The sequence below is a fragment of the Durio zibethinus genome, chromosome 14, assembly GCF_047325235.1.
Source record: "Durio zibethinus cultivar Kanyao isolate XHJ-2024 chromosome 14, ASM4732523v1, whole genome shotgun sequence".
In the NCBI taxonomy this organism is placed as follows: domain Eukaryota; kingdom Viridiplantae; phylum Streptophyta; class Magnoliopsida; order Malvales; family Malvaceae; genus Durio; species Durio zibethinus.
Window position 1 is genome coordinate 5,894,593 of NC_143175.1, and position 20,814 is coordinate 5,915,406.

Below are 20,814 nucleotides of genomic sequence, written 5' to 3' on the forward strand. Positions count from 1 at the left end.
AAATACATCAGAGGATTAGGTTTTCAGAAAAAACTTTGAGATGTGTTATCATGATTATCTGATTGTTCATTTTGGGCTTTATCCCCATACCTATCTTTGTAATTCTTTCTTGGCCAAAGTTTGCCAACATTTTGTTAATAAGAGACATTCTATTTCTTTCTTTGTGTCTTTTTTTCTTATGATTGTTTCTCAACATTTAGATTCTTTTCTTCTTAATACCCCACCATTGAAGAAATGTGCAAATGCATTCTTACTTTTTGAATTTGAAATAATGATAGATGAATGAATAACAACATGAAAGATTTTTACATTACATTGAATAAGTCAAAAGTGAAAATGGCAGAATCGAGATGTTCAGCTCCTGATTAAGACATTGAATCTGAGAAGAGATTTTTTACAGGAAGAATGTGAGTGGAAGAGACAATTAAGAGTTACACTGGTTCGATCTTAGAAGAGCAGTGTAATTGGATCTCTGAGGAATCAAAAGGCTTGATGCCTAAGAAAAAGCTTGAGAAACTTAAGTACCATATATTGAACAGGAATTAATTGGCCAACATTTGCATAGCATGCATTGAAATTCATATGCATTTGCATAGCGTACACTACTTTCAAGAAAGTATAGTGTATAAATTCAAGAAGCAGGGGTATTCCAACATCCCACATAGAGAAGGCAGATATGAAGATATTTTACAAAATTGAAAAAGAAAAAGCTTGTCAGGTAAGTTCCTAATCCTTGAAATAGGATGTCTTTTGGTATCAGGGTTGATTTATAAGACCTTTGGGCATAATCTCTTGAAATTCCTTCAAACACAACTTTCAACTCCTTTGGACATGATTGTCAAGGAGCAATTTACTTTTCAAAGTCGTGGTGCCTCTATTTAGAGGAGCAATTTACTTTCCAAAGTCGTGGTACCTCTGTTTAGAGGAGCAATTTACTTTCCAAAGTCGTGGTGCCTCTGTATAGAGGAGCAATTTACTTTTCAAAGTCGTGGTGCCTCTGTTTAGAGGAGCAATTTATGTTTCTCAAAGTCGTTGAGCCTCTGTTTAGAGGAGCTTTGGTCAAAAACAAAAACAAAAAACAAACAAAAAAAGAATAAAAAAAAACACAAAAAACAAAAAAAAAACAAAAAATGAAAATGTTGAGTTGAGTATTGATTGGGTGTCTACGTCTTTGCGCAATTTTTGTTTCACAAAAAATGTGCTAAGAGGGGCAACTGTAGACACCCAATTTGGTCTAGGCCCGGATCAATTGGGCCTGGCCCAAATGGGTAAGCCCAATTTGGTTCTTATTTTATATTATGTTTATTTTTTTTCTTTTGTATTTTATGTATTTTATTATTTATTTATTATTACTATGTATTAATATATGTATATTTTTATTTTTTTTTGTTAATATTTATATGTATTTTATTTATATAGTTATATATTTATTATTATATTATAATTTATTTAGTATTATTATTATTTTTATCTTGTAATATTTTTTGGATTTATCTTATTTTATTTTTAATTATCTGTTAATTTTTTTTTTATTTTTTTTCGTTTATCTGATTATTATTATTATTATTATTTTCTTTCTTTTTTTGGGGCTGTGATTGAAGGCTGAAGAACCCTACTATGAATGGGGGTTCAATTAGAAGAGTCCAGATTGGATTCAAAGATTGAATCCCGGTCCAAAGAGGAATTGGGATTGATCAGGAACTCTTAATCAATCCCTATAAAAAGGACCCTCTGGAACAGAAGCAAGAGACACAGAAAAAACAGTGAGCAAAGCTATTGATTTGAGAAAAAAAAAGGCGCATAGAAAGCTAAGAAAAGGTTTAGAAGGGTTCTGGGAATTAGCAAAAATTTTTGAAGATTTTTGGCATTTTTTTTCTGGAAATTTCAGGAAAATTTCAGATTTCGGTTGAATTTTTCGACGAAAGTTACATTTTTCGATGAAAATTTTGGCCAACCTTGAAGTTTTCGGCTAGCTGCCCAGTTTTCGGTGAAGAATCCCAGAAACCGGTGAACTTTCGATGAACTTCCGGTGAATTTTCGACGAAAAACCTAAATTCCGGTGAAAAATCTTAGAATCCAGTGAATCTTCAACTGGAGTTCTTCAGCTGTTTAGAGAGAAGCAGGAGAAAAAGGAAGAAGAGAGAGAGAGGGAATGAGCTTTCTGTCAAAAAACAGAAGGAAGAGCCTTATATACCTTTTCAAAACGATATTGTTTTTGCCTTAAATGACCCAGAAGATCCGCGTGTTTTACCGAGATCCGACCTGACCCGAGCGTCGACCCACTTCCTGACCCGCACGTGTCTCTCTCTCCGAGCCGATAGCCGAGCCGAGCTGAGGTTTCAAGCCGCTTCTTCGAGCCGTTTTATCTTCCTTGAGTCGAACCGAGCCGTATACCGAGTCGCTCCAGGTTTTTTTTTAAATTTTTTTTATTTTTTATTTTTTTTATTTATTAGATTAGGTTTATTTAATATTCTTTTTATCTTTATTTTATTTTATTTTTGTTTTACTTTTCTTTATTTTATTTTTTTTATTTTCATTTTCATTTTTTATTTTATTATTCAATTTTCTTTAAATAAAAATAAAAAAAATATTTTTGGGGAAAAGTTGAAAGTATCAATTTTCCTTAAAAATAAAATTTCAAAAAAATGTTTTTTTTGAGAAAAAGTTGAAAGTATCAATTTTCCTTGAAAATCAAAGTTTCCAAAAATATTTTTGAGGAAAAGTTGAAAGTATCAATTTTCCTTAAAAATCAAAGTTTTCAAAAATATTTTTCAGGAAAAGTTGAAAGTATTAATTTTCCTTAAAAATAAAATTTCAAAAAAGATTTTTTTGAGGAAAAGTTGAAAGTATCAATTTTCCTTGAAAATCAAAGTTTCCAAAAATATTTTTGGGGAAAAGTTGAAAGTATCAATTTTTCTTAAAATAAAATTTCAAAAATGGTTTTTTTTTTAGGAAAAGTTGAAAGTATCAATTTTCCTTAAAAATAAAATTTCAAAAAAAAGGTTTTTTTGAGGAAAAGTTGAAAGTATCAATTTTCCTTGAAAATCAAAGTTTCCAAAAATATTTTTGAGAAAAAGTTGAAAGTATCAATTTTTCTTAAAAATAAAATTTTAAAAAAAGGTTTTTTTTGAGGAAAAGTTGAAAGTATCAATTTTCCTTGAAAATCAAAGTTTCCAAAAATATTTTTGGGGAAAAGTTGAAAGTATCAATTTTCCTTGAAAATCAAAATTTCCAAAAAAAAAAATATTTTTTGGGGAAAAGTTGAAAGTATCAAATTTTCCTGCAGAAGAACAATCATCCTTTCCTTCCTTTTGATTTTGATTTTGATTTTTCTTTAAATAATCCGATAACGGAGCCTCTACAAGTAAAACAGTAGTTTTTTTTGCATATTCTTGAAGTGAGGGAATTTTCTCAATTTTTTGCTAAAAGTATTAGAGTCAATTGAGAATAATTTTTAATAATTAATTACTCGATAAAATTTTAAGGCTCATTGGACAACATAAATTTTAGCTAGGACCAATTTTTGATGGGCGTTGTGAGGGTGTTATAACCTTCCTCACACTTAACCGAACTCCCGAACCTTGTTCTGGTTAGTAGACCTGAACCTATTTTTTAGGTACCTTTAAACTTAGGTGTTCCCTGAAAGGAAAGATTCTTTAGGTGGCCAATCGCACTTAGATAAAAAAGATTGGTAGCGACTCCTTAAAAGTCAATGTCTAGCGATAGATATTCGGATCTAGACGTTATGACAATAATGATATATTCTTAATTCGATGATTTAAAAAAGTATTTTTACCTATGTTCGGATCTTTCTAGAGAGGCGACAATTGGGCCAATTAATCAAGTTATTTTAGATAAAAAAAATTCAAATTATATTCAACAGGATCAATGATATATAGGGGGCGTACATATGACATTCCTGGAGCTACTAAACTACTTTCCCTCTTCCAGCTTTTAAGCCTGCCTTTAGCCTAACTTGTTAAAATTAAGACTTTCCTTCTTGATGGGTCGCTTTCTTTCCACAATGGAGACGTTGTAGATAAAATGAAACACGATGATTTACAAGTGGCTGGATAATTTCCACCACCCTCAATTTGTCTTAGCTACATTAACAATTTTGTTTCAATCTTTAATTATTCACATGTTGAGACGAGAAAAGAATCATTGTCAGACGAACTCGCCAAAAGTTCTCCTTTGCAGGAAAAGCTAATTTCTTATAATAAAAATTATTTAACTGTCACTAGTTGAATCGGCTTTGTTGCTGTACTGGCTTATCGTCATTTATAACACGTGTGTTTGGTACAAACAAACTTCGATTTTTTTTCCTTTTCTAAACGTGCATTTTTGGTTGGTAGGTCGGAACCAAAAATAATTCAGATGATTTTTATTTGATGAGCAATTTCCAGTGAGCCATATTATGCTGAGTTTTTTTTTTTTTTTAACAAACTAAGGTTCTTCGATATCTTTATTACGAAAATAAAATGGTCATAATTTTATGTTAACAACAAATCATCTTTTCTAATAATTAATTAATATTCAAATGAATAAAAAAATTGAATTTATTTCACGTTTAAACCAATTTTTCATTCAAATTACATTGTAAAATAATATGCTTTTCAAACACGAATAAAATACAAATCTCTTTAAAGGAAAAAAAAAGTAATAGCCAATTAAGTTGAGCTAATAATAAGATGAACGCTTAGGTTATCTATTGTAAAATCAAAATAATTGTACCACAAAAAAATTTCCTCGAAAATTTAAAAATTGTATATTTATAACTACAATGATATATTCTTAATCAGATGATTAAAAAAGAACAGAATTTAATTATTGTAAACATTGAATTTTATCCGACTTAATGATTTCATATTTTAAATTAATTCAGCTTTTAAATTTATATTGAAATTTTAACCAAACTGATGTAACGTTAATTTTTGAGCTATGAATCGCTCGACAAGGACTCTAAAATTAACTTCAAAATGAATCCATTTAGAAAGGTCCAAAAATAAAATCCAAAACATTGGGTCAAGGTTTAGTCCATTTCAAAATCCATAAGCCCAAGATCGAAATCCAATTAAGACGTATAGTTTGATTTTGTTTGAATTTTAATCAATTAAAAAATTTTATCTGAAAATCTAAAATAGAAAGAAAAAATAAGAAAAAAATATAGCTATCGAAGCATAGTACCGTGCATGGCACTAGTGTCCGTCCCCTCCAAGCCATACTGGCAAGCACCTCAATAACCCAACAACACCTTTTTCTTTTCCATACTATGGTCTACCATCCCAGTTTTCTCTATGATCCCCAAACTGCTTTTAAGGCTAAGTAATCTTAATATAGGATGAGGCCATTTTTTTGGACACCAGAAGCCTTATTAAAACACTCCTACAACATCAAAATCAACTCTACCAAGACCCTTAAGCATCACCATCCCCAAGTCACAATTCACAGCATTCACTACCAACCCAACACCTGATACCTTTCTCAACCCTGAACCCATCAGCAAAGACCAAAAAAAAAAAAATAAATAAATTAAACACATCCCTTGGGAACGGGGAACATCAACGAAAAAAAAGCCACAAAAAATAAACCAAAAAAATGAAATCAACGAAATCGAAAAGAGAAGTAGGTTTCAGTTTTAGAGTGTTTGGAAGGATTTTAAGGCCTCAATTTTTTAAGGGAAAGGCTCGATTAGCGGAAAAGTATACTAGAAGCTGGTGGTGTTTGGCGTCACGGAGAGGGGCTATTTTGGTTTTAAAACTGCCGGCTTTAGGTTTAGATCGAGGATTTCAAGATAAGTTTTGGCGAAACCAAGTGCAAAAGTAGAAAAAGGAAGGAAAGGGGTATTTTTAGGTGTAAGTTGGGATTCCACTGGTAATGGCACTGGTTTTCAAGTTTGGGAGCGGCCAGTATCTTAAATTTTTGTTAGAGAAGAAATTTTGTTTTTTTTAAGAATAGGTGAAACGAATTGAAAAAAAAGTTTGATATTTTTTTGAATCTTTTTGAAAGTAATGTTATCGCCTAAATGTTTATGCCTTCAAGCATCAAAGGACCTTTTGGACTTTCATTTTGCCTTTATCATTTCAATAAAAAGGCAATGATTCATTTTCATTTCCACTTTCATTTGAATTGTTATTTTGTGCTTTTGTATATCTTTTCATATCTTTCTTTTTACCCATTATCAAATTCCAAGTAATGAATGTTTAGAAAATGATGCTAATAATTTGTGATTCAATTTTAAATACTCATTCATATCAAATTACATCAATGAAGCAAAAGGAGTTAAGGTTGGCAAAATCGAGTTCTTTTCAGCAACATCTGTTAACAGGCTCATCTTTTATCAATTTATGTTTTTCAAAAAAGGTATTCATATTTGAGATGAGAAATGACCGTCTTTCTTTTACCTTGCATACATTAATAAAATTATCCATTTGTTACCTTTTTTTAGCCTGCTATGATTCATTTGAAAAAAAAACAACCTAGGATCATTCTCCAAGCTAGGAGGCAAATTTTGGAAAAAAACCTTTCACAAAAGTAAGGCAAAGGTCACAAAAGATCTCAAGGGCAAAAAAAAAAAAAAACATACCTAGAAAGAAGAGGTAAGCCATTTACGCTTGAATCCTCTTCAAAAAGGAAAAATGTTGAAAATAAAAAGTTGATAATTATAAAAAATGGAAAAGAAATAAAAAAAATGAAGAAATGCTTATGAAGAAGGGCACATAATGCCATGGTACTCTATTTCGAGGAGAAATAATCAGTTGGTTCGCAACCTTTTTAACTTGCATGTTTTGAGCTTATTTTATCAAATTTTCTATAACCTTTATATTTTATGAATATATTGGAGAATTTGGATGAGAATTTTTTAAGACCAAGGTTCTAAACTTCGTTTTCATAAATAAAAGTTTTTACATGAAAATCAAATTAATACGAGGACAGAGCCTCTTCAAAGTGAGATATTAGTCTCCATGAATACTCTTGAGGTGAGAAAGTTATCTTTAGTTGCTATCAAACTATTGGAGTAATTTTTAGATCAATTTTCAATAATTAAATTAGTTGGTAAAATTATAAAGAAACTTTTATGACTTGATGACTTGAAATCAAATTGGTACTATCTTTTAGATAGGCGTTGTGAGGGTGCTATAACTTTCTTCACGTGTAACCGCACTATCGAACCTAAGATTTGGTTTTGTGGAGTACAATATACTATTCGAAGATACTTAAGTCAATCTTGAGACTCAATCTTTGAATGGAATTGATTCTGTGAGGTGATCAATCAAACATTAACAAAAAAAAGATTAGTGGTGATTTATTTAATCTATATCTAACAATAGGTCTACGGATTTATACGTTGCTAATAATAATAATAAATTTATTTTAAATGGATTAACATAAAACATTCATCTCTATGTGAATATATAATTGAACTAAAGATAAGTTTAAAATATTTAACATGTACTTAAATTAGAATATAATTTAATAGTAATTAAGGACATTCTAAAATTAATTGAATTCTCATTATTTTATAATTAGAAAAGTCTTGGAAAAAAATAATGAAAAAATGAAAAAAAGAGAGATATTTTAAAAGATCATTTAAAGTCATTAAACATTTGTAGAATAATAGTTTGTGTTATATTTATAATTATTATTTCTTTTAAAATAAAAACTAAATTTATGTTCAGATCATTTCAAATCAATATTTCAAAATTGCTAAGTTTGATCATTTCAAGTTTAAGTTATTTTATATTCAAATTATTTGCAGATTAAAATTTTAAGTTTGATTCTATTTCTAATTTAAATTAGATGAATTGAGGTTGTTGGCTATTCTTGAAAAAATCTAATCGCATCGAGTTTAGGGTAATCTTTCCTATGTCTATAATTAACGTCCTAAAACATACTTAAATTGAAATAACCGTCCTAAGTTGAATTGAAAGAAATCATGTTAAGATCACTCCCCAACAAATATTAATGAGAGGAAGACAATCTTTCAATGAAAATGTCATCAAAGAAAGGAAAGGGAAGGAAGAAAGTCAACAACGAATTCACTGACCAAAGATATATTAATTGTCACGAGTTGAATCCGGCTTATTGTCTTGCATAGCACATGCGTGTTTGGTACGAACAAACTTTGATTTGTTTTCCTTTTTTAAACGTGCATTTTTGGCAGGCAGGCCGGAGCCAAAACTAGTTGACATGATTTTTATTTGATGAGCAATTTTCTGTGAACCATATTATGCTGAGTTTTTATTTTATTTTCTTTTAATTTTTACGAACTACGCTTTTTTGATATCTTTATTTCGAAAATAAAAATGTTTTAATCTTATTTTTCCAATTAAAGAATCATTAAATCTTGCCAACAACTCATCATCTTTTCTAACAATTAATTAATATTGAAATGGATGAAAAATGTTTAATTTATTTAACGTTTAAATCAATTTTTCATTCAAATTACATTGGAAATCAACATGCTTTTCTTTTCAATTACGAATAAAATGAAAATTTCTCAAACAAAAAAATAAATAATAGGCAATTAAATTGAAATAATAATAAGATGAACACTTGGATTATCAATATTGTAAAATCAAAATAAACGTACAAAAACGGAATTTCCTCAAAAATAGATAGGAGAGATATAGACCTAGCATTTTTACCTCAGTTATCAATTTTCAGTAAGTATACTTCAATTTCCAAATAAATTTGATAGATCAATAATGGGTCATTATATCAAAACATGCAATTCTAGCATTTTTACAACTTTATTCAGCACAATTAATGGCCATTTTATCATAGCCCAACACCTCTTTAAACGATATTTTAGTGTCACCATAATATAAACGAGAGGATTTACATGTGTCTCTTCCAACAATTTTTTTTACTCATAGAAAAAGGGAAAAAATATTATTTGGCAATTTGTAGACATGTAATGTTGCTACATACGTAATAAATGAAAGGTTGTCGTTTTATACACAACAAACTAGTATATATAGATGATAGATGTGCTAAGTCAGATCATGCACAAACACAACACCTATTAGGAAGAAGATTAACGATAGCTCGCTGACATGTCTCAACAGGCCACCACCTATGGTAGTGTTAAAAATATTACTAGCTCACCCATCGTATATCAGATTTCCAAAGATTGGCAAGGAGCTGTTGGATCTGGCGATCTCAAATCTTATCCAGTTCAAATCCAGCCTTCTGCTACAGGTACTTTTGAACATGTTGGAAACGAAAATGGTTCACAGGCAGCTGTTGTGTATAGCGTCACAAATAGCGCTGGAAAAGCCTATGATGTACTGCTAGCTTGGTTCAACCAGCCTAATTCTCCTAACAAGGTATATAATAATAATGTTCTCAAGTCTTTACCGGATTAACATGCACTTTACTTCTTAGTTTTTTAAAAATTTCAAAACAAAGAAAATTTAAAGTAATGTATGATTATTAACTGTACAATGCAGGCTTATACTCTGATTGATGAAGCTGGCTCCTTTACAACCGATCGTTGGCCTGGAGTTTTTAATACCCTGATCAATTCCAGCGAAAAGAGCACCAGTACAGTTGGAGGATGCACCTCAGAAGTTGAAATTGCGGATGGAAATTTCCCAAAATTTTCGGCAACAATAAGTTCTGCTTAACTGCCTGTGTTGAGGGCTGATGTAATAGGCTGTCAAAATTACTAAGTAAATAAAGTGCCTTGTGCACTAGCACTCTTAGACTATTAGAGTGAATTTGGCAGCCAATAGACTATTAGTGTGTTTATGTGTTTGTAATGTAATATTTTGGTTTCCTGTGGATCGTACATCCCATTTGGAAATTTTAAATATCAATAAAGAATTACACCCCTTGTCTGGTTTATAACTTTGTTTGCATAGGAAAAAAATTTTCTAATTACTGAATATATAATTCTATTATCAATTAATTTTTGTTGTGGTGGAGACGATAACTGTAAAACATTTTCTGTCCCTTGAGAATAAGAATTTATTGAAATACTTAAGAATAAATTTTCAAAAATAAAAATTAATTTTGAATACTAGATGTTAAAAAAAAAAATGAAGGATATAATTTTTGGACACCAAGAAAAATAAAAGGATCAAGAAAATGAGGAGAATGAAATATAAAGTTCGTCCATTTTTTTTCCTCGTCACTAAAAAAGCTTAAGAAGACAATTAAGATGAGAACTCGAGCCTCATTATCTTCATTCACTATCATATATCCAGTGGATCAATTAAATCTAAGTATAAAATTTGAAATATAAATTAATTTTTTGAATTTCTTTTGCAACCCTTTCTACTATATTTTTACTAAATTCGTATTTGGCTCAAAGCAACTTAAAGCCAAAAATTTTTTTTTTATCAAATCATTTTAATGGATGCATGGAACATATCACTGACAATCATTGTATTAGAATTAACTAATCGTATTTTAAAATTGTGTCTGGTTTATAAAAAATTATATAAGATCCACACTTATGAGTGATAAACTTTTACATACATGTGTATTATCATGAGATATTTGTAGGAATAATTTAGTAAAAAAATCATAAATGAAATGGTCTCGTGGTTGTCTACCATAGTAAGAAGTAGAAAGTAATTCAAAGCCTATGCCCCACTAACATTTCAATTTGATAAGATATAGTACTACATTTGTATTCATTAGATGAGAGCCAAATAAATAATGAATATTTATTTATATAAAAGAAAATTATTTTTAAAAATTGTATATTTATAATTATAATGATATATTCTTAATTCGATGATTTAAAAAAGTATTTTTACCTATGTTCGGATCTTTCTAGAGAGGCGACAATTGGACCAGTTAATCAAGTTATTTTAGATAAAAAAAATTCAAATTATATTCAACAGGATCAATGATATATAGGGGGCGTACATATGACATTCCTGGAGCTACTAAACTACTTTCCCTCTTCCAGCTTTTAAGCCTGCCTTTAGCCTAACTTGTTAAAATTAAGACTTTCCTTCTTGATGGGTCGCTTTCTTTCCACAATGGAGACGTTGTAGATAAAATGAAACACGATGATTTACAAGTGGCTGGATAATTTCCACCACCCTCAATTTGTCTTAGCGACATTAACAATTTTGTTTCAATCTTTAATTATTCACATGTTGAGACGAGAAAAGAATCATTGTCAGACGAACTCGCCAAAAGTTCTCCTTTGCAGGAAAAGCTAATTTCTTATAATAAAAATTATTTAACTGTCACTAGTTGAATCGGCTTTGTTGCTGTACCGGCTTATCGTCATTTATAACACGTGTGTTTGGTACAAACAAACTTCGATTTTTTTTCCTTTTCTAAACGTGCATTTTTGGTTGGTAGGTCGGAACCAAAAATAATTCAGATGATTTTTATTTGATAAGCAATTTCCAGTGAGCCATATTATGCTGAGTTTTTTTTTTTTTTTTTTTTTTTTAACAAACTAAGGTTCTTCGATATCTTTATTACGAAAATAAAGTGGTCATAATTTTATGTTAACAACAAATCATCTTTTCTAATAATTAAATAATATTCAAATGAATGAAAAAATTGAATTTATTTCACGTTTAAACCAATTTTTCATTCAAATTACATTGTAAAATAATATGCTTTTCAAACACGAATAAAATACAAATCTCTTTAAAGGAAAAAAAAAAAGTAATAGCCAATTAAGTTGAACTAATAATAAGATGAACGCTTAGGTTATCTATTGTAAAATCAAAATAATTGTACCACAAAAAAATTTCCTCGAAAATTTAAAAATTGTATATTTATAACTATAATGATATATTCTTAATCAGATGATTAAAAAAGAACATAATTTAATTATTGTAAACATTGAATTTTATCCGACTTAATGATTTCATATTTTAAATTAATTCAGCTTTTAAATTTATATTGAAATTTTAACCAAGCTGATGTAACGTTAATTTTTGAGCTATGAATCACTCGACAAGGATTCTAAAATTAACGTCAAAATGAATCCATTTAGAAAGGTCCAAAAATAAAATCCAAAACATTGGGTCAAGGTTTAGTCCATTTCAAAATCCATAAACCTAAGATCGAAATCCAATTAAGACGCATAGTTTGATTTTGTTTGAATTTTAATCAATTAAAAAATTTTATCTGAAAATCTAAAATAGAAAGAAAAAATAAGAAAAAAATATAGCTATCGAAGCATAGTACCGTGCACGGCACTAGCGTCCGTCCCCTCCAAGCCATACTGGCAAGCACCTCAATAACCCAACAACACCTTTTTCTTTTCCATACTATGGTCTGCCATCCCAGTTTTCTCTATGATCCTCAAACTGCTTTTAAGGCTAAGTAATCTTAATATAGGATGAGGCCATTTTTTTTGACACCAGAAGCCTTATTAAAACACTCCTACAGCATCAAAATCAACTTTGCCAAGACCCTTAAGCATCACCATCCCCTAGTCACAATTCACAGCATTCACTACCAACCCAACACCTCATTAACCACTACATTTCTCAACCCTAAACCCATCAGCAAACACCAAAAAAATAATAATAATAATAAATTAAACACTTCCCTTGGGAACGGGGAACATCAATGAAAAAAAAGCCACAAAAAATAAGCCAAAAAAATGAAATCAACGAAACCGAGAAGAGAAATAGGTTTCAGTTTTAGAGTGTTTGGAAGGATTTTAAGGCCTCAATTTTTTAAGGGAAAGGCTTGATTAGCGGAAGAGTATACTAGAAGCGGGTGGTGTTTGGCGTCATAGAGAGGGGCTATTTTGGTTTTAAAACTGACGGTTTAGGTTTAGATCAAGGATTTCAAGATAAGTTTTGGCGAAACCAAGTGCAAAAGTAGAAAAAGGAAGGAAAGGGGTATTTTTAGGTGTAAGTTGGGATTCCACTGGTAATGGCACTGGTTTTCGAGTTTGGGAGCGGCCAGTATCTTAAATTTTTGTTAGAGAAGAAATTTTGTTTTTTTTAAGAATAGGTGAAACGAATTGCAAAAAAAGTTTGATATTTATAGATTGAAAAATAAAATCACCAAAATACCAATGTTTGACCCGACTCGGATCCAAAGTCCACATATTCGACCCATTTTGGTTCTCCTTGACTAGCTTGGTCTGGTTCAATTGAACCACCTATGAACCATAGAAAAACTATTGTTGAATTATTGGTGGATCGCTAAACCACTCTAAATCACCTAGGATCACTGTCAAAGCTAGGAGGCAAAATTTGGAAGAAGACCTTTCACAAAAGTAAGGCAGAGATCACAAAAGATCTCAAGGGCAAAAAAAAAAAAAAATACCTAGAAAAAAGAAGTAAGCCATTTATGTTTAATCCTCTTGAAAAAGGAAAAATGTTGAAAATAAAAAGTTGATAATTATAAGAAATGAAAAAGAAATAAAAAATGAGGAAATACTTATGAAGAAGGGGGCTGAATGTAATGGTAATCTATTTTGAGGAGAAATACTAGAGAATGCAATCTAGAATAGAACGCTTGATGAGGGAGACACATACAAAGAGAAATCATTCAAGAAGAATGAAGGAGATGTTTAAACTGTGATTTATTAGAAGTAACGGGTTAGAAGATTTGCCTTGTATTACTCTCACTTGGTCTACCATTTTTTTTACTCAACAAATCCTTACCCATTTTAACCAATCCTACAATCCAGATCTCAACCAGGCATTCACCAAGCATCCATTCATGCATATTTATCTCAATTTAATAACCCTATGGGTAATTTGAGAAGCTAAGGTGTAGACACCCAATTGGGTCCGGCTCAGATCAATTGGGCCTGGCCCAAATGGGTAAGCCCAATTCAATTTTATCTTGTATTTTTTTTTCTCTTTTCTTCTTCTTTTGTATTTTATGTATTGTATTATTTATTATTATTATTATTATGTATTAATATATGTATATATTTATTTATTTATTTTTTGTTAATATTTATGTGTATTTTATTATTTATGTATATATATATATATTTTTTATCTTTTTTATTTTATTCATTTTTGTATTTTTACTTATCTAATTATATATCTGATATATTTTATTATTATTATTTATCCTATAATATCTGCTGATTTATCTTCTCTAATTATCTAGTTTTTTATTTTATTTGATTTTGATTTTGGAGGGCTGAGATTGAAGGCTGAAGAATCCCATTGGAAATGGGAATTCAATCAGAAGAGTCCAGTGGGATTCAAAGATTGAATTCCCGTCCAAGGAGGAATTGGGATTGATCAGGAACTCCTGATCAATCCCTATAAAAGGGACTCTGGAACAGAATGCAAGACACACAGAAAACAGTGAGCAAAGCTACTGATTTGAGAGAAAAAGAGGCGTATAGGAAGCTAGGAAAAGTTTAGGAGTGTTCTGGGAGTGAGGAAAAATTTTTAGAGATTTTTGGCGGAAAATTTTTCTGGAAATTTCTGGGAAATTTCCAGATTCCGGCGAAAATTTCGGCGAAATTTGAATTTTTCGGCAACAATTCCGGCGAACATTGAAGTTTCCGGTGACCAGCCCAGTTTTCGACGAAGAATCCCAGAAACCGGCGATCTTCCGGCCAACTTCCGGTGAAATTTCCAGATTTCGACGAAGTTTTCCAGAATCCGACACCGGTGTTCTTCAGTTTCTAGAGAGAAGGGAGAGAAAAAGGAAGAAGAGAGAGAGAGGGGGAGGAGCGTTCTGCCGAAAAACGGAGGAAGGTGCCTTTTATACCCTCCCAAAAATGACGTCGTTTTGGCCTTAAGTAACCCAGAGGATCCGCGCGTTTTGTCGAACCCGACCCGACCCGGGCGTCGACCCGCTTTCTGACCCGCGCGTGCCAGCCCCCCTCCGAGCCGAGCCAAGCAGCCAAGCCGCTCTCCCCGAGCCGTTTTCTCTTCCTTGAGCCGAGCCGCGATCCGAGCCGCTCCAGGTTTTTTTTTTTTTTTTTCTTTGTTTATTTGTTTATTTTATTTTTTATTTATTAGATTAGGTTTATATAAAATTCTTTTTATTTATTTTTATTATTTTTTATTATTTTATTTTCTTTAAATAAGAATAAAAAATTCCAAAAAAATATATTTTTAGGGAAAAGTTGAAAGTATCAATTTTCCTTAGAAATAAATTTTCAAAAAATATTTTTGGGGAAAAGTTGAAAATATCAATTTTCCTCAGAAATAAATTTCAAAAAAAGAAAAATATTTTTAGGGAAAAGTTGAAAGTATCAATTTTCCTTAAAAGAAAAATAAATTTCCAAAAAAAAAAATATTTTTAGGGAAAAGTTGAAAGTATCAATTTTCCTTAGAAATAAATTTTCAAAAAATATTTTTGGGCAAAAGTTAAAAGTATCAATTTTCCTCAGAAATAAATTTAAAAAAAAAAAATATTTTTAGGGAAAAGTTGAAAGTATCAATTTTCCTTAGAAATAAATTTTCAAAAAATATTTTTGGGGAAAAGTTGAAAGTATCAATTTTCCTCAGAAATAAATTTCAAAAAAAAAATATTTTTAGGGAAAAGTTGAAAGTATCAATTTTCCTTAAAAGAAAAATAAATTTTTTAAAAAAAATATTTTTGGGGAAAAGTTGAAAGTATCAATTTTTCTTAGAAATAAATTTTCAAAAAAAGGGTTTTTGAGGAAAAGTTGAAAGTATCAATTTTCCTTGAAAATCGAAATTTCCAAAAAATATTTTTGGGGAAAAGTTGAAAGTATCAATTTTCCCTACAAAAAAAAAATCATTCTTTCCTTCCTTTCTATCTTAATTTTGATTTTATTTTTTTTCTTTTAAATAATCCGACGACGGAGCCTTTGCAAGTGAAACAGTAGTTTTTCTTGCATACTCTTGAGGTGATGGAATTTTCTCAATTTTCTGCTAAAAGTATTAGAGTCAATTGAGAATAATTTCCAATAACTAATTACTTGGTAAAATTTTAAGGCTTATTGGATAACACAAAATTATGCTGGTACCATCTTTTGAATGGAACTAATTCTGTCAGGTGATCAATCACACATTAACAAAAAAAGATTAGTGGTGACTTATTTAATTTATATCTAACAACAGGTCTACGGATTTATACGTTGCTAATAATAATAATAAATTTATTTTAAATGGAATAACATAAAACATTCATCTCTATGTGAATATATAATTAAACTAAAGATAAGTTTAAAATATTTAACATGTACTTAAATTAGAATATAATTTAATATTAATTAAGGACATTCTAAAATTAATTGAATTCTCATTATTTTATAATTAGAAAAGTCTTGGATAAAAAAATAATGAAAAAATTAAAAAAAAAAAGAGATATTTTAAAAGATCATTTAAAGTCATTAAACATTTGTAGAATAATAGTTTGTGTTATATTTATAATTAATATTTCTTTTAAAATAAAAACTAAATTTATGTTCAGATCATTTCAAATCAATATTTCAAAATTGCTAAGTTCGATCATTTCAAATTTAAGTTGTTTTATATTCAAATTATTTGCATATTGAAATTTTAAGTTTGATTCTATTTCTAATTTAAATTAGATGAATTGAGGTTGTTGGCTATTCTTGAAAAAATCTAGTCGCATCGAGTTTAGGGTAATCTTTCCTATGTCTATAATTAACGTCCTAAAACATACTTAAATTGAAATAACCGTCCTAAGTTGAATTGAAAGAAATCATGTTAAGATCACTTCCCAACAAATATTAATGAGAGGAAGACAATCTTTCAATGAAAATGTCATCAAAGAAAGGAAAGGGAAGGAAGAAAGTCAACAACGAATTCACTTACCAAAGATATATTAATTGTCACGAGTTGAATCCGGCTTATTGTCTTGCATAGCACATGCGTGTTTGGTACGAACAAACTTTGATTTGTTTTTCTTTTTTAAACGTGCATTTTTGGCAGGCAGGCCGGAACCAAAACTAGTTGACATGATTTTTATTTGATGAGCAATTTTCTGTGAACCATATTATGCTGAGTTTTTATTTTATTTTATTTTCTTTTAATTTTTACGAACTAAGCTTTTTTGATATCTTTATTTCGAAAATAAAAATGTTTTAATCTTATTTTTCCAATTAAAGAATCATTAAATCTTGCCAACAACGCATCATCTTTTCTAACAATTAATTAATATTGAAATGGATGAAAAATGTTTAATTTATTTAACGTTTAAATCAATTTTTCATTCAAATTACATTGGAAATCAACATGCTTTTCTTTTCAATTACGAATAAAATGCAAATTTCTCAAACAAAAAAAAATAAATAATAGGCAATTAAATTGAAATAATAATAAGATGAACACTTGGATTATCAATATTGTAAAATCAAAATAAATGTACAAAAACGAAATTTCCTCAAAAATAGATAGGAGAGATATAGACCTAGCATTTTTACCTCAGTTATCAATTTTCAGTAAGTATACTTCAATTTCCAAATAAATTTGATAGATCAGTAATGGGTCATTATATCAAAACATGCAATTCTAGCATTTTTACAACTTTATTCAGCACAATTAATGGGCATTTTATCATAGCCCAACACCTCTTTAAACGATATTTTAGTGTCACCATAATATAAACGAGAGGATTTACATGTGTCTCTTCCAACAATTTTTTTTACTCATAGAAAAAGGGAAAAAATATTATTTGGCAATTTGTAGACATGTAATGTTGCTACATACGTAATAAATGAAAGGTTGTCGTTTTATACACAACAAACTAGTATATATAGATGATAGATGTGCTAAGTCAGATCATGCACAAACACAACACCTATTAGGAAGAAGATTAACGATAGCTCGCTGACATGTCTCAACAGGCCACCACCTATGGTAGTGTTAAAAATATTACTAGCTCACCCATCGTATATCAGATTTCCAAAGATTGGCAAGGAGCTGTTGGATCTGGCGATCTCAAATCTTATCCAGTTCAAATCCAGCCTTCTGCTACAGGTACTTTTGAACATGTTGGAAACGAAAATGGTTCACAGGCAGCTGTTGTGTATAGCGTTACAAATAGCGCTGGAAAAGCCTATGATGTACTTTTAGCTTGGTTCAACCAGCCTAATTCTCCTAACAAGGTATATAATAATAATGTTCTCAAGTCTTTACCAAATTAACATGCACTTTACTTAGTTTTTTAAAAATTTCAAAACGAAGAAAATTTAAAGTAATGTATGATTATTAACTGTACAATGCAGGCTTATACTCTGATTGATGAAGCTGGCTCCTTTACAACCGATCGTTGGCCTGGAGTTTTTGATACCCTGATCAATTCCAGCAAAAAGAGCGCCAGTACAGTTGGAGGATGCACCTCAGTAGTTGAAATTGCGGATGGAAATTTCCCAAAATTTTCGGCAGCAATAAGTTCTGCTTAACTGCCTGTGTTGAGGGCTGATGTAATAGGCTGTCAAAATAACTAAGTAAATAAAGTGCCTTGTGCACTAGCACTCTTAGACTATTAGAGTGAATTTGGCAGCCAATAGACTATTAGTGTGTTTATGTGTTTGTAATCTAATATTTTGGTTTCCTGTGGATCGTACATCCCATTTGGAAATTTTAAATATCAATAAAGAATTACACCCCTTGTCTGGTTTATAACTTTGTTTGCATAGGAAAAAAATTTTCTAATTACTGAATATATAATTTTATTATCAATTAACTTTTGTTGTGGTGGAGACGATAACTGTAAAACATTTTCTGTCCCTTGAGAATAAGAATTTATTGAAATACTTAAGAATAAATTTTCAAAAATAAAAATTAATTTTGAATACTAGATGTTAAAAAAAAAATGAAGGATATAATTTTTGGACACCAAGAAAGATAAAAGGATTCAAGAAAATGAGGAGAATGAAATATAAAGTTCATCCATTTTTTTGCCCCGTTACTAAAAAAGCTTAAGAAAACAATTAAGATGAGAACTCGAGCCTCACTATTTTCATTCACTATCATATATCCAGTGGATCAATTAAAACTAAGTATAAAGTTTGAAATATAAATTAATTTTTTGAATTTCTTTTGCAACCCTTTCTATTATATTTTTACTAAATTCGTACTCGGCTCAAAGCAACTTAAAGCCGAAATTTTTTTTTTTATCAAATCATTTTAATGGATGCATGGAACATATCACTGACAATCATTGTATTAGAATTAACTAATCGTATTTTAAGATTGTGTCGGGTTTATAAAAAATTATATAAAATCCACACTTATGAGTGATAAACTTTTACATACATGTGTATTATCATGAGATATTTGTAGGAATAATTTAGTAAAAAAATTATAAATGAAATGGTCTCGTGGTTGTCTACCATAGTAAGAAGTAGAAAGTAATTCAAAGCCTATGCCCCACTAAAATTTTAATTTGATAAGATATAGTACTACATTTGTATTCATTAGATGAGAGCCAAATAAATAATGAATATTTATTTATATAAAAAAGTAAATTATTTTTAAAAATTGTATATTTATAATTATAATGATATATTCTTAATTCGATGATTTAAAAAAGTATTTTTACCTATGTTCGGATCTTTCTAGAGAAGCGACAATTGGGCCAGTTAATCAAGTTATTTTAGATAAAAAAAATTCAAATTATATTCAACGGGATCAGTGATATATAGGGGGCGTACATATGACATTCCTGGAGCTACTAAACTACTTTCCCTCTTCCAGCTTTTAAGCCTGCCTTTAGCCTAACTTGTTAAAATTAAGACTTTCCTTCTTGATGGGTCCCTTTCTTTCCACAATGGAGACGTTGTAGATAAAATGAAACACGATGATTTACAAGTGGCGGGATAATTTCCACCACCCTCAATTTGTCTTAGCTACATTAACAATTTTGTTTCAATCTTTAATTATTCACATGTTGAGACGAGAAAAGAATCATTGTCAGACGAACTCGCCAAAAGTTCTCCTTTGCAGGAAAAGCTAATTTCTTATAATAAAAATTATTTAACTGTCACTAGTTGAATCGGCTTTGTTGCTGTACCGGCTTATTGTCATTTATAACACGTGTGTTTGGTACAAACAAACTTCGATTTTTTTTTTCTTTTCTAAACGTGCATTTTTGGTTGCTAGGTCGGAACCAAAAATAATTCAGATGATTTTTTTTTTATGAGCAATTTCCAGTGAGCCATATTATGCTGAGTTTTTTTTTTTTTTTCTTTTAACAAACTAAGGTTCTTCGATATCTTTATTACGAAAATAAAGTGGTCATAATTTTATGTTAACAACAAATCATCTTTTCTAATAATTAATTAATATTCAAATGAATGAAAAAATTGAATTTATTTCACGTTTAAACCAATTTTTCATTCAAATTACATTGTAAAATAATATGCTTTTCAAACACGAATAAAATACAAATCTCTTTAAAGGAAAAAAAAAAGTAATAGCCAATTAAGTTGAACTAATAATAAGATGAACGCTTAGGTTATCTATTGTAAAATCAAAATAATTGTACCACAAAAAATTTCCTCCAAAATTTAAAATTTGTATATTTATAACTACAATGATATATTCTTAATCAGATGATTAAAAAAGAACATAATTTAATTATTGTAAACATTGAATTTTATCCGACTTAATGATTTCATATTTTAAATTAATTCAGCTTTTAAATTTATATTGAAATTTTAACCAAGCTGATGTAACATTAATTTTTGAGCTATGAATCACTCGACAAGGACTCTGAAATTAACTTCAAAATGAATCCATTTAGAAAGGTCCAAAAATAAAATCCAAAACATTGGGTCAAGGTTTAGTCCATTTCAAAATCCATAAGCCCAAGATCGAAATCCAATTAAGACGCATAGTTTGATTTTGTTTGAATTTTAATCAATTAACAAAATTTTATCTGAAAATCTAA

The 20,814-nt window shown here is 29.6% G+C and overlaps 1 protein-coding gene across 1 annotated transcript; it reads left to right on the forward strand.

The window, feature by feature from the left end:
- Window positions 1–17,685: 17,685 nt before the first annotated feature.
- LOC149514999 (jasmonate-induced protein homolog) lies at window positions 17,686–18,541 on the forward strand. Its single transcript, XM_089742881.1, has 2 exons — window positions 17,686–18,025; window positions 18,146–18,541. The coding sequence occupies exons 1-2, from the start codon at window positions 17,753–17,755 to the stop codon at window positions 18,320–18,322; spliced, it is 450 nt and encodes a 149-aa protein (XP_089599007.1). The 5' UTR covers window positions 17,686–17,752; the 3' UTR covers window positions 18,323–18,541.
- Window positions 18,542–20,814: the final 2,273 nt, after the last annotated feature.

Excerpts from the sequence above, each read along its gene's own strand:
- LOC149514999 (XM_089742881.1), top strand. The coding sequence starts at position 17,753 with ATGTCTCAACAGGCCACCACCTATGGTAGTGTTAAAAATATTACTAGC. Across the intron at positions 18,026-18,145 it reads AGCCTAATTCTCCTAACAAG|GCTTATACTCTGATTGATGA; the intron begins GTATATAATAAT and ends TGTACAATGCAG.